This window comes from Octopus bimaculoides, chromosome 13 (assembly GCF_046866305.1).
Source record: "Octopus bimaculoides isolate indiv1 chromosome 13, ASM4686630v1, whole genome shotgun sequence".
Classification (NCBI taxonomy): domain Eukaryota; kingdom Metazoa; phylum Mollusca; class Cephalopoda; order Octopoda; family Octopodidae; genus Octopus; species Octopus bimaculoides.
The window spans coordinates 52,740,575-52,755,459 of NC_142940.1; the positions used below are offsets into that span (position 1 = coordinate 52,740,575).

At 34.9% G+C, this 14,885-nt stretch overlaps 1 protein-coding gene across 2 annotated transcripts in view; it reads left to right on the forward strand.

Moving 5' to 3' along the window:
• The window catches only part of LOC106872774 (uncharacterized), a 32,278-nt gene extending 17,780 nt beyond the window's left edge, over window positions 1–14,498 (forward strand). For both annotated transcript variants that reach the window (XM_052972471.2, XM_014919874.3), the window contains 2 exons: window positions 2,642–2,857; window positions 11,650–14,498. In XM_052972471.2, coding sequence (XP_052828431.1) covers window positions 2,642–2,857; window positions 11,650–11,867 — 434 coding nt within the window. In that variant the 3' untranslated portion in view covers window positions 11,868–14,498. The remainder of the gene's footprint in view (window positions 1–2,641; window positions 2,858–11,649) is intronic.
• The last annotated feature ends 387 nt before the right edge of the window (window positions 14,499–14,885 follow it).

The following is a 14,885-nucleotide window of genomic DNA, read 5'->3' on the forward strand; positions in this document are numbered from 1 at the left end:
CAGTGTCATAAAATGTCTGCAACAGAGTTCCTGATGGCTGTCTTCAGGCATGTCTTTGACAGACTTTTTCCAACAGATTTAAATATTAATATCAAAAGTGCTATATAAAACACCTTAGACACACACACATACACACAAGCACATGTACACTATGTGTATATGTGTGTGTGTATATATCTATATATATATATGTGTGTGTGTACTATATATATATGTATGTGTACATATATATATATATATATATATATATATATATATATATATATATATACAGTGTATGATGGTAAATTGATGCTGTTTTATATCTTTAATTTTGTGCATGCACACTGTTTTTGATTTTGTCGCCTACACAGTATTGTAGGGTCAGTTGAGCAGCATCTGCAAGAAACACAGCACCATGACACAATTCACTCTGCCAGAACTTTAGAAACGACATGCTGTATTGCTTGGCATTTGTACTGGAAGCTCTAATACACCCAGTTCAGAGTGTTTGGGTGTCAATTTGAAGACATGTACCAAGAGTGAAGAGTGATAAAAATCAAACATCCACTCAACATCATGGTGTTTGGAGTGATTACTAGTGATGGCGACGTTATGCCTCCATTCATCTTCCCACATGGAGGCTTGGTTCAAGTGCCTGGAGAAGGTAGTGTTGCCCTGGATCAAAAGGGTGGCTGCTGGAGGTCCTTATGCCTAACAACAGGGCTCTGCACCATGCCACACAAGCAGATGAACACAGTCATGACTGTCAGTTTCGCAGACCACATCATCCCTAACATCTCGCTACTCTACTCCCCCGACTGCAACTCCCTTCATTATTATGTGTGGGGTGCAGTTGAGTGAGCGACCAGCAAAACTCCTTGTGACACCAAAGATGAACTGAAGGCAAGGATTATGTCAGCATTCACAAACTTAAGCAAGAAGACTGTCCAGAAGAGCTGCAGAAAATTCTGAAGTCCTCTGGAGACTGCGGTTGAAGCCAATGGCGATTTTATTGAATACATTTACTCTCTAGTATTTCAAGGTATTTTTATGTAACTTTAGTGATACTGATAGGGCACAGAAAGTGTGTGAATACCCAGCTGGAGGAGATGTACTCCTGGGGCTACAGGCTACAGTAGCATTCACCCTTAGTGGTTAGCCGCATTTAAGTGGCAAATATACTCCACGTTGTCGTGCAGCTACTGTTTATACCTCGTTCGGAGATTTATTATTATGTACATATACATATATATGTGTATGTATGTATATATACAGATATGTATGTACATATATATATATATATATATATATATATAAGTAAATAGTGGGGTTGTGTTAACCGCACGTGGAGAAATAATAGAAAAATGAAAAATAATAATAAGGCAGAATGCTAAACTGGAAGCATATTTTAATAAAGATTTCTCTAACTGGCTTTCATTGCGAAGCAAATTTTCAAGAAGAGGGAGAATGAAAATGTTTTTTACAAAGTACAAAATGAAGAAAATAATATATAAAAAAAATATAATATATAAAAAAAATAAATATACCAATACATTATATTGTCTTTGAGCTTTTGAAGTTCAATGGTAATTCATGTATATAATGGTTGGAAAAATAAGGATGCATGAGAATTGAGAGTTGTGCTAGGTTTAAAAAAAGGGTTAAAATTTTGTGTTAAGCAGGAAGTGTGTGTAAGGGGAGACAAATGTTTTTAGTTGGAGTTATGAACTCTTTTTTTCAACAGGAAGTTTATGTCTGTTCCTAGAGAAATAAGGTCATTGCTGGGTGCAGTAGGAATAAAGAAAGAGTTTGTTTGTTTGTTTGCTCGTTTGTTCAACAGATATAATAGAATAATATGAAAAGAACTAGTTTGTCTGAAACTATGTCAAATTTTGTGCATAGCATATTATATATATGAATGTAAATGTGTGTATATATATATATATATATATATATATATATATATATATATATATATACATATATATATATGACCACAACCTTAGGGCTGGAACATGTAAAAGAATAAAATAAAGTAATATTCTGGGTTAGTAAAATAAGTCCATAGCGTTTTTTTACGTAAGATTCACTAACAATTTTCAAATAGCTGGTCAAACCTTTACACAACCATATATTTCCCATTTTGTTCCAGTACTTCTCGCCATCTTTGAGGCAGCTTCATCTGACCTTCCCAGAACTGATTTCTTTTATTAGGCACAAGGCCTCTTATAAAGATGGGATGATACAAAGACAGACAAGAAGACCCTTCCAGAACAGGTCTGTGTAAAAACGTGCGGTCTAGCATTGTTCTGGTGTAAGACAAACACCCTTTTGGTTGGCTAATTCTGAACATTTTTTCATCAATTACCTCCTTTAATTGGTCTAATTTGGAATTTAACATCTGAATTGGTGGAAGTAGCTTATAATCCTTCCAATGTCCTTCCAATCCCAACAGACACAGAGCATCACCTTCTTCAGATACAGGCCAGCTTTTGGAGATATTCAAGGTGGTTCATCTCATTTTACCCAGGACCTTTTTGTTTTATGTTGTAAATAATCCAGTTCTCATTACATGTGATCATTTACTGTTGTATTTTTTCTACTACAGCAGACTGTTTTCTTATTCTTTGTTTTCTCCTTCCTCTTCATCTCATTACAGGTAGTTACTTCTGCCATTCCTGTCCAGGACAAGTTTTCGTGCCAGTATTCACCATAATAAATGGTTGCACCTTGTCACTCTTCATAATGTATTCCTTATTCAACTATTTCACCTTGGATAAAGAAATCCCCTTTTTCACAGACATAAGATACAAGAAACGGTTCAAAGTGCTGGGTGACATACTCTCTCTGTTTTTCTTCATATGGCTCATTGTAGGTAAGGAATATTTTTTCTTATGATTTATAATGACTGAGATTGCTTATGTAAGTGTTATTACAGGTGTGAATATAATGTAAGTCTCATTACAGGTGTGAAGATAGTGTAAATCTTGTTACAGGTGTTAATGTTAAACGCTTGTTACAAGTGTGAATATAGTTAAAAGCTTGTTACAGGTGTGATTGTAAGTTCTGTTATAAGTGTAAACATTGGCTAGTGTTTGTAACATGTGTGAATATTGTTAAAAGCTTGGTGCAACTGTTAACATTGCTTCCTGTTTATTACAGGTGTAAATATTTTGTAAGGTTCACAACAGGTGTGAACATTATTTAATACTTAGCTACAGGCAGGAATATTATTAAAAACTTGTTGCATGTGTGAACATTGTGTAATGCTTATTACAGGTGTACATATTGTATAAGGTTTGCAGCAGGTGTTAAAAGCATGTTGCAGATGTGAACATTGTGTAATGCTTGTTATAGGTGTGAATATTGTTAGCAGGGTAGGTTGCAGCCTAGTAAACATGTTGAAGAAAGACAAAATAGTAAGCTCAGGGTATATTTATATTTGAAGAGGCAGTGAAATGAGTTGGCATAGTGTGAGTCTGTGGTTGGGGTTCATCAGTAGATCCTTCAGAAGAAGTGATCCTGTTGTCAGCAGCCATGAGTGAGTTGTTTGTTCCCTAGGAGAGGTATGTAAGTGGGTGTAATGAGGGAGTACATCTTAAACATATCTCCAACCTAAAGCTGTTGAAGACATTTTTTAAACCCAACTTCAACAGACATGAGGTGATGAAGGAGGTAGATGCTGGATGAAGTCTCTGGTAGCATGGGCAGCAGTCTCACATCCACACTTGACACCCACCCCCAGTTGGACAGAGCTAAGTGTCTCATTCAGGTCATCCCTGACTAATCTATATGCTATCCTGATCACAAGTTAACAAAAGACATTGCACTCAGCAATCGAACGGATGTATCTGTCCTTCTGCTTCAGTGCAATCAGGTTGGCTGAGAAGAGAAGTCTGTCTCTTAGAGCAGTGATGGATCGGAGCAAGCATGCTTTTGCCTGGCGGAGGGGACAAGATTAAATCTCTGAGGTGGCTGGGGAGATGTACTTCGTGGACTCAGTCATTTTATGCTGATTTGAGGGCATGTGTGTGTATCTAACACACATATACATACAAACTTACCTACATATATTGACAGACGGACAGACGGACGGATGGATGGATGGATGGATGGATGGATAAAGTAATAACGAGTGAATGACAATAACGACAAAGGGTTAAAAAAGCGTAAAAATAATTGAAAACGAAACAAAATTGAAGCCAAAACACTAAAAATTATTGAAAGTGGGTAGAAATAAACACTACGTAGGGTAGTAGTACTACGCCAGGGTATCTGTAGGAAGTTGAATGTGATTTCGGAATATAACAAGGAAAAATTCAGATCTTGGGAATTTTCCGAAAGTCCTCTCCTCACCTCAAGATTTTCTCCACAAATTACTTTGTAGTCGTAATGTATGTCGTTTCAAAGGTATATATATATAATTTCATTGGGGGGAAAAAAACACCATTTTCCTAAAAGTTATGAGGGAAAAGCTCGGATCTTGTGAATTTTCCGAAGTCTTCTCTCCACCCTCCTGTTGCTTTGCGCGCATTTTTTTTCTCATATTCGTTTCCTACACATTGTTTTACACCCATTCCAGTATTTGGGGGGGGGGGGGATTTTCGTTTCCGAGTCAAGATGTAAACATTTAACCAATGTGGTTTATATTATATATGAGTCATATACATAACGCATTATATACGTAATGAAATAAGAAGACTTAAAAAAAGTATTTCGTGTTCGTCATTTTTCATTGTTATTTAACATTATTATCTCTTTTTACAATCACAGAATTATTCAAAAATAAATAGTTCTGCCGAAATTTAAGGATAGTGAGGAGTGTTTCTGGTTGCCCCCCCCCCCCAGGTTTCCTGTACTGGAATCGCCTGGCTAAAAGTTCATACGGTTACAGTGACACTACCGTACACCTTGTAACTATGTTATACGACCAACCAGCATGTTACATCGGGTGTTTAAGAACTTAAAGGTGCATAAAACACCCCTACAAACACTGAAAACAAGGTGAAGATGACTCTCACTTCACTCTAGTCTTCAACTGCCTGGGTACGTCCCCTGACGCACATATTTCCTAGCCTCTAATCACCACGAAAGGTTGAAAGAGACTGAAGGTTTTTGAAACCGAAATCTCCGAGAAACGTTATCGACATTATGACGTCATAAACACGTGACAGGAAGTCACACACACATGCACACAGATGTTCTCACACTAAAACACTGCATTCATGTACATACATACACTCTTACACATCATATGTATATATGTGTATACGTGTGTGTGTGCGTATATATATATGTGTGTGTGTGTGTATATGTATATATATGTGTATGTATGTATATATAAATACATACATATATATAAGAAGAGATGACCACTAAGTGGACATCCTATATGCTAGAAAGAGGTCATCAACGATCCAACCACAAAGAAAAATAATGTTCTCCAGAAAAAATTTCGCAAAACACCAGAGCATAAATACATACATAAATACATAAACACACACACACACATTTGTATGCATACCAAGGTGTGTGTGTATATACATACATATCTTGATTCACTCCTCTGGGTCACCTACTCCTATCAAATCATCCAACTTTTGCTCACATGGAAAGCAGACATTAAATGATGATGATTAGAATACATTTATATATGTATATATATATATATATATATATATATATATATATATATATATATATATATACCATATTTTAACGTGTATAAGGATCCCCCTGAATTTTGGGGTTTAAAATTTGGAGAAAAGATTTTGTAAGTGATTATAATACTATCCATGTATAAGAAACACCCATATTTTTTTAACCTGATTTTTGAGAAAAAAAGGGTTCCTTATACACATTAAAATACACTCTATATATATATGGCTCTTGTGCAGGTGGCACATAAAATACACCATCTTGAGCGTGGCCGTTGCCAGTACCGCCTGACTGGCCTACGTAGGATTTTCGAGCGAGATCGTTGCCAGTGCCCCTGGACTGGCTCTTGTGCGGGTGGCACATAAAATACACCATTTTGAGCGTGGCCGTTGCCAATACCGCCTGACTGGCCTACGTAGGATTTTCGAGCGAGATCGTTGCCAGTGCCCCTGGACTGGCTCTTGTGCGGGTGGCACATAAAATACACCATTTTGAGCGTGGCCGTTGCCAGTACCGCCTGACTGGCCTACGTAGGATTTTCGAGCGAGATCGTTGCTAGTGCCCCTGGACTGGCTCTTGTGCGGGTGGCACATAAAATACACCATTTTGAGCATGGCCGTTGCCAGTACCACCTGACTGGCCTTCGTGCGGGTGACACGTAAAAGCACCCACTACACTCTCTGAGTGGTTGGAGTTAGGAAGGGCATCCAGCTGTAGAAACTCTGCCAAATCAGATTGGAGCCTGGTGTAGCCATCTGGTTTCACCAGTCCTCAGTCAAATCGTCCAACCCATGCTAGCATGGAAAGCGGACATTAAACGACGACGATGATGATGATGATGATGATGATGATATATATATATATATATTATATATGTATATATATATATATATATATATATTATATATATATATATATATATATATATATATATATATATATATATATATATATATATATATATATATATATATATATATATATATATATATATATATATATATATATCTTTATCTTTTACTTGTTTCTGTCATTAGACTGTGGCCATGCCAGGACACTGCCTTGAATAATCTGTTGTTGAATAAATTGAGCCTAAGACTTTTTTTTTTAAACTTGCTACTTATACTCTATCTCAGGGGTTTTCAAACTTTTTGACTTGCAGACCCCTTTATATTTCAGGCTTTACCTTAGGGACCCCCTAATAAACGCTTATGAAATTTATACATAAATATTTGCTTAAATTAACATATATTTTTACATTTATTTATTTAACAGTATTTAAAAAATAGGTTTATTGTCAATTAAAAGGTTTTGATTAAAAAACATATATAAAATCAAATTGCCAATAAAAAGTATTTGCTGTCCACAGACCCCCTGTCTTGTCCTTGCGGACCACAGTTTGAAAACCCCTGCTCTATCTGAACCACTAAGTTATGGGGATGTGAATACACCAACATTGGTTGTCAAGCACAGGTGGTGAACAAACACATAGACACACATACACACATATATTATAGATTTCTTTCAGGATCTGTCTACTAAATCCACTCACAAGGCTTTGGTCAGCCTAAGGCTATAACAGAAGACATTTGTCCAAGGTGCCATGCAGTAGGACTGAACCCAGAACCATGTGGTTAGGAAGCGAGCTCTTTGCCACACAGTCTTCTACACAAAATTCACTCACAATGCATGTATCAACCCAAGGTTATGGGGAAAAGGAAAAAAAAAAAGCACTTTCCCAAAATGCCACTCGGTAGACTTGAGCCAGAAACACTCACCACCACTTTATAGTTAAGAACCCATCTTCTTAACCACTCAGCTATACCAGCCTCTATACCTACATATCAAATCTCAAACAACTTAAAGTGATGAGAGGGAATGACAGCAATAATGATTCCATCAACCATCTCTCATAAAACAATTCTTCATCAGAAGAACCAAAAATTTTATTGTCTCAATCTTCAGGAAATTCCACTGACATCTTAATAGACTAAATGATTGTACTGAAACACAAGCTGAAGAATTATTGGCACTTAATATCTTCTTCTTAATTATTTTTCTTTTCCTATCTCCATTTACTCCTCTTCTTTTCCTTCTTTCTTTTTTTTTGTTTTGCTTCTACTTCTTTTTTTTCCTTTTCTTTTTCTTTATATTTTCCTTCAATTTCAATATATTTTGTCTTTCTCTTTATTATTCTTATTCTTCTTATTCATTATTTTCCTGTCTTGCTTGTTTTTTCATACCTTTCTTCATTTTCTTCTTTTCTTTCCGTTACTTCTTTTTCTTTTTCTTCTTATTCTCCTTCTTCTTACAAGCCAGTTGATGGCTCAAGGGTGTTTTATTATTATTATTGGTTTCGTTATAGCATTGTAGTTGTTGTTATTGCAAGTATATGTATGTATGTATGTATGTATGCAATGTATGTATATATGCTCTATATATGTATTGTATGTAATGTATGTATGTATATGTGTATCTATAAATGCATACACATATGCATACATATGTATATACATACACAATTACAACAACAAAAATTGTTTTACGTATTCTTATACATATATGTATGTATACGCATGTGCATATATACATACATACATACGCATGTACGTATATATGTGTATATACATACATACATATGTACGTATATACATGTGTATATATACATACATACATACACACACACACACACACACACACACACACACACACACACACACACACACACATATATATATATATATATATATATATATATATACATATATACACGCTCAAGAGAAGCTCAAGTAATGATGTGTGTATGTGATATATAATCTCTGGTATCTTAGCAATACTCTTGTTAATGTTATTTTGATGTACTTATATGCACACACACTCACACACACATGCATATAGATATATATACATACAAATATATATATATGTATATATATATATATATATATATATATATATATATATATATATATATATGCATTCATATATTCATTCATATAATAATATTGTAGTATATAGATACACCATGGTGCATACATGAGTGTATGCGTGTATATATATTTGTATGTGTTCTGCATGTGTGAGTGATAATATAAATCACTCACGTGCACACGCATGCACACACACACACAAGATGCATAGGGGTATATTAGAGTTTTGTCTATATGTATATTGTAGCTATTCATTCATATATGTGTGTGTGTGTGTTGCTAATGTGTTTACTATATATATAAAACAGGAATTGTCAAGAAGCCATTTAGGGCTCCCTCGTTAGTAATGAAGCCTTGTTTACACAATAAAATATGGACAGTAATAAACTGAAGTGAGAGATCTGTGAGTGTGTAGGAGTGTATACATATATGTGTATATATTATACACACCCATATGGACACACACACACACACATATATATATATACACATTTACATATATATATTATACCCATCCACATATACATACATATCATATGCATATATATATATATATATATATATATATATATATACTGGTTTCGTTATAGCATTGTAGTTGTTGTTATTGCAAGTATATGTATGTATGTATGTATGCAATGTATGTATATATGCTCTATATATGTATTGTATGTAATGTATGTATGTATATGTGTATCTATAAATGCATACACATATGCATACATATGTATATACATACACAATTACAACAACAAAAATTGTTTTACGTATTCTTATACATATATGTATGTATACGCATGTGCATATATACATACATACATACGCATGTATGTATATATATATATATATATATATATATATATACATATATACATTAACATATATACACACACACATACATACATACATACATACAACTTCCTACAAGCTTGCAGGTCTGTTACTCCCTTTACCCATCACTTGTGTGTGTGTGTAAATATGTATATATATATATATATATATATATATATATATATATATATATATATATATATATATATATATATATATATATATATAAATATATATAATTAGAGGTAGATGTGACATAGATAGCTATATGTTGTGTAGTTTGTATAAGGGAGATAATAGGGTTTAAATTATGTGAATGCTTATGTATGTGTATGTATGTAAGATTAACTGTGTTGTATGTATGTGTGAAATGTTTGCACTTTAATATCTGTGTGTGTCAGTATATATGTATATATATATATATATATATATATGTGTGTGTGTGTGAGTTAGTGTATGCTTAAGTTTGTTTGATAAGGAAAGGAAGGAGAGAAAAAACAGAAGAAAATAAAAAGAATACAACACTATATGAAAAAAATGAAATGAAAATTTCATAAATCAACATAAATATGTTGGTGCAGTATTGGGATAGAGTAGAAGTTGAGTTAATAAATAAATAAATAAATAAATAAATAAACCAAAAAAATGAATTTTACATAAAATAAAATCACGAAAAGTAACAAAAAACATTTTAAAATTTTTGATGAAGAATGTATGCTGAAAGACATTTATATTTTTTAATTTATTTTAATTATTGTTTTTTTTTTTTTAATTTTTTAAAAAAATATTCTGTGATCAATAACTGTCATTTCTGCATGAAGTTTTGGCAATAATGAATTTACCTGAAATAATTAAATTAATATAAATAAAATAAATAATGAGAAGGAAAACCCCACTACCACCACCATCACTCAACACTACCAACTAAAAACAAAAAAAAAATTGAAATAATATTAAAATAAAAATATAAACAGTGACAAGCAAACAAGAAAAACAAATAGCAAATTTGCTATTTAATTCTTTAAAATATAAGAATATTTTCTAGTATTCCAAGCTTAAGAATTAATTGTCGATTTTTATTGAATAGAATATAATAGGAAGTTTTAACAATAAAAATGGTTTGTCTGTTCTTGTTTCAAACAGTATCCATAGGAGTGGAGGGAGGATGGTGGTGATGTTGCTGGTGATTGTGGTTGGCGGAGGAGGGAATTTTGGTTAATAAGCAGAAGGAGGAGAGTTCAGTTCTCTGAGGCTAAAATAGTGGAATATTGATTTCTTGGAATTAAGCACCAGCAGCATAAAAATAATAAAAACAACAAAGAAAAAATCAAATGAAAATATTAAATATCTTGAAATTAACGAAGAAGAATGAAGAATGAAACTGCAAAATATTCTTGTTTGTCTATAGAGCTTATATTAGTTTCACATTTTGACACAAGGCCTGTAATTTCTGGAGTGGGGGTACTGGTGCTCAACTGATACTTATTTCATTGATCCCAAAAGGATGAATGGTAAAGTTGACCTCAGCAGGATTTGAACTCAGGACATAAAGAGGGAGAAAATGCTGCTAAGCATTTTGCCTGTCATGCTAATGATTCTGCCAAGTGGCTGCTTTATATATAAAGCTTGAATTAATGGTGTTGCATTGAGAGGACTTTGCTTTAGTTGTGGTCATTGCTGTTTAGGTTAGTCCACATTATATCTGTTAGAAGCCTACGGTCGATTTCCTGGTTGCTCAGGTGAATGCATCCCAGCTTGGACGGGATGCCAATCTGTCACATGATTTCCTCATTTACATGACACCAGCACCTGTAAGCCCTCAAGAGAAAAACCTCTCATCTGAGAGAGGAACATTGAGGACATGTCTGTATGCATGGATGGCCAGTTTTACTTAGCTTGATGTGTCATTTCATGCACAGCGAACCATCAGAAGTCTCAGTCCTTTATCATCTCCTTTATGAGGCCGAATGCCATCTATGTATCATACATTTAGTATAATACAGGGATGGCAAGCACTGGTGACCCTGCTGGTGGGAGTGCCATGAATAAAAGCACAGAGGACATTCTGTAAAGTGTATGGCATTAGGAAGTTTATCCAGCCATAGAAAACATGTCATATCAGGTAACTGAGGTTGGTATAGCCCTCCAGTTTGCCAGCATGGAAAGCAAATGTTAAATGATGATGATGATTTCTATTCTATTTATTATGATTATTTAAGTGTTTTATTTTGTTTTGTTTTTTTTACAGGAAGTATCACAGTGTTCAAGTTTAACAAAGTCGTGGAAGTAAAGGACATCACATCAGAACATTATTGCCACCCCTATATTTTCTTTTATACCTTTTGGTACCTCATAGTCTTGTATGGAATTGTGGGTAGTATACTAGTCATAGGTATATGTGGCATTTGCATAAAAAACACATATACTTATGCCATAGCAACAACATCTGTTACTGAAGTGGTTTAATCTGCTAATCCACAAGATATATCAATTCTTAACACATCTACAAGGTGTCTCGTTTTAGGGGCAGATTACAGTGATTTAAGATTAACCCCAGCTACCTAATAGGTGCTTAAGTTTTCACAGTGAAAGCACTTGGCTTTGTGGTTAGAGTACTTGGCTCACATTCATAAGGTCATGAGTTCAATTCCCAGCAACGTGTCATGTCCTTGAGCAAGACACTTCATTTCATGGTACTCCAGTCCACTCAGCTGACAAAAAGGAGTTATACCTGTCACTCAAAGGATGAAACCTTGTTACATCCTCAGGGTCATACTGAATCTCCTGAGAATTACTTGAAGGGTATGTGTGTCCATGGAGTACTCAGCCACTTGCTTGCTAATTTCTTGAGCAGGCTGTTCAGATTAACTGGAACACTTGTCATCATAGCCAGCAGAACAAAAAGCAGATTTTATCAAAACACATTATGTCCCAAGCTTGAGCAATTTTGCCAATCCACTGCCCTTGTTCATTTTGTTAAATCAAAATGTCTGTTGTGGATGATCTGTTGGATTATCATCTTATGAGGGTTTTAGCTTCAAATTTGCTTCAGACATTTGTGTATTTGGGCAAGAGTACATTGGATTCTTTTTTTTTTTTTTTTTTGTAATGGCTTCCTTAAAGCACAGAAGTAAGCACAGAAGTAAGCATTTGTGATCTGTTTTTAGAGTGAAAGGCTAATTCTACCTCATAAAAAACAACCAAAAGCAGTGACTTGGCAGTCATTAGAATGTTGGACAGAATGCCTTGCAGAGTTTATTCTGAATCTATGTGCTCTGAGTTCAAATCCTACTGAGTCCAACTTTGCTTTACCTCTTTTCAGGAGTTGAGGAAAAAGCACCAATCCAGAGGATTGTATTAGAAGACATATTAATTAGACAGTAGAGTGAGATACTCCGCAGCATCTGCTCAAATTCTTTTGCATTTTGGCAGCAATACCTTTTGCTAAGCTGTATGAGCCCAAGTTCGTGGCCATTTGCTTTGATAAACACCTGAGGTGTGGAATGAGGAGACTTGCATGCATGGCCAAATGCCAGTCTTCTGCAAAACAATCTTAGCCAGATTTGTATATACACAGGCAGGTGTACGGTCAACACTGACAAACATAGAAGCTAAAAGAATAGAAATGGTCTCTCCAACAGGCTTCCACACAGTTTCTATCTATCAAATTTTATTTACAAGACTTTGTTAACCTATGACTGTGCTTGAAGACACCTTTTCAAAAGTGTCACACAGTGGCATCAGATCTGAGAATATAGAGTTGCAAAATAAACTAGGTTATGCAACAATAATGGCACTCCAGCCATGTCTGGACCCCTAAATTATACAGCTACTCTTGTGCCGTTTAACTATAAAGTCATGCCTGTGTGATTAAACCACAGTCATTATGCTTCTTACCCATACAATTATGCCTGTACCCATAAACCACATGGCTGTACTTGTATCTTTAAATCTTATAACCTTGCCTGTGGCCCCTTAACTACAGAGCCTCTGCCCCTAAATCACACATGGTCATGACTGTAACACAAAACCACACAGCTTTTACATCAGTTCAGTTATCAGGTGTGAGGAATTCCATTTGGTAGTATAAGTTTCAAATGTTGGCACAAGACCAGCAATTTTTAGGGGAGGTGTAAGCCAATTACATGAACCCCAGTTTTCAACTGGTACCTATTTTATTGACCCCCACAAAAAGATGAAAGGCAAACTCGACCTCAGCAGAATTTGAACTCAGACCATAAAGATGGATGAAATGCCACAAAGAATTTTGCCTGGTATGCTAACAATTCTGCCAGCTCATCACTTTATTCCATTTGGTAATATTACCTGAGACTGCACACCAGGTAAAACGTTTACATTCTCAGTTCAAATTCTGCTGAGGTCAACTTTATGTTCTAGGTTCAAATTCCACCAAAGTCAACTTTGCCTTTCATCTTTTCAGGATTGGTAAAGTAAGTGCCAGTTGAGCACTAGGGTCAATGCAATCGACTTACCCACACCTTGTGAAATTGCTAGCCCTTTCTCTAAATCTGGAACCAAATTTGAAACCAATGTTACCTGAGACTGACTGGTACCTGATCTATGGAAAGCTTTTGTTTGTTACCTGTCTAATTCTACAGGGTAGCTGAGCCAGGCCTGTGCATTTAAATTCATTTAAGGCATTTACACACTCACTCACCTCCCCAGTCAGACATTCATTCATTCAGAGGGAAGTGCTGCCCTCCAGCAATTTATTGAAAGTTAGATGAGAGTGGCAAGGATGGTCTGAGTGATTGGACCTGCTCTGAGCATGCATCTATAGACTGAGGGGTGAGAATGAAGAGAGGCCACTTGCTTTAGTGGTCAAGGTTTCCATGAGCAGCCTTTGGAAGTCTCCCCACTTTGGGGGAATCATTCTTTACTAAAATTTTCTTGTTACCTCATTTTTTACTGCTGTAAATTTGTGTAAATGTATGAATTCCTTTCTGTGGTTTTTTCCCTGCTTTTCTATCGATGTCTTTTGTAATTTTTTATATAGGCCCTAGGGCCAATAAAGAAATGGCTATTATTTATTTTGTAAAATATTCAAGACAGTCAATAAAATATTTTTGTTATCAAGAATGCTTTCATTGTTAATATATATGAATATTTTTAATATTTCCACAAAGCTCTACAATATTCGTAAAAGAAAGGTGTAGTCAATAATGTCAACCTTAACATATTACTGGTACCTGCTACTTATTTTATCAACCAGAGGTGGAAAGGAAAGTTAACTACAACAGGATTCTGGCACAGAACACAGAGATTTAAATACACACTAGAAAAATCTGATTCTACCATTTTGGCTACCCAACTGCATTTATTCTACTGCAACTATCAAATACCATTAGTATTTAAGTTGGCAGTAAGGCGATGGGCTGACAGAACCGATAGCATGCAAGGCAAAATAATTCACAACATTTTATCTATCTTCATGTTCTGCATTCAAATTCCCATTTCTTTATT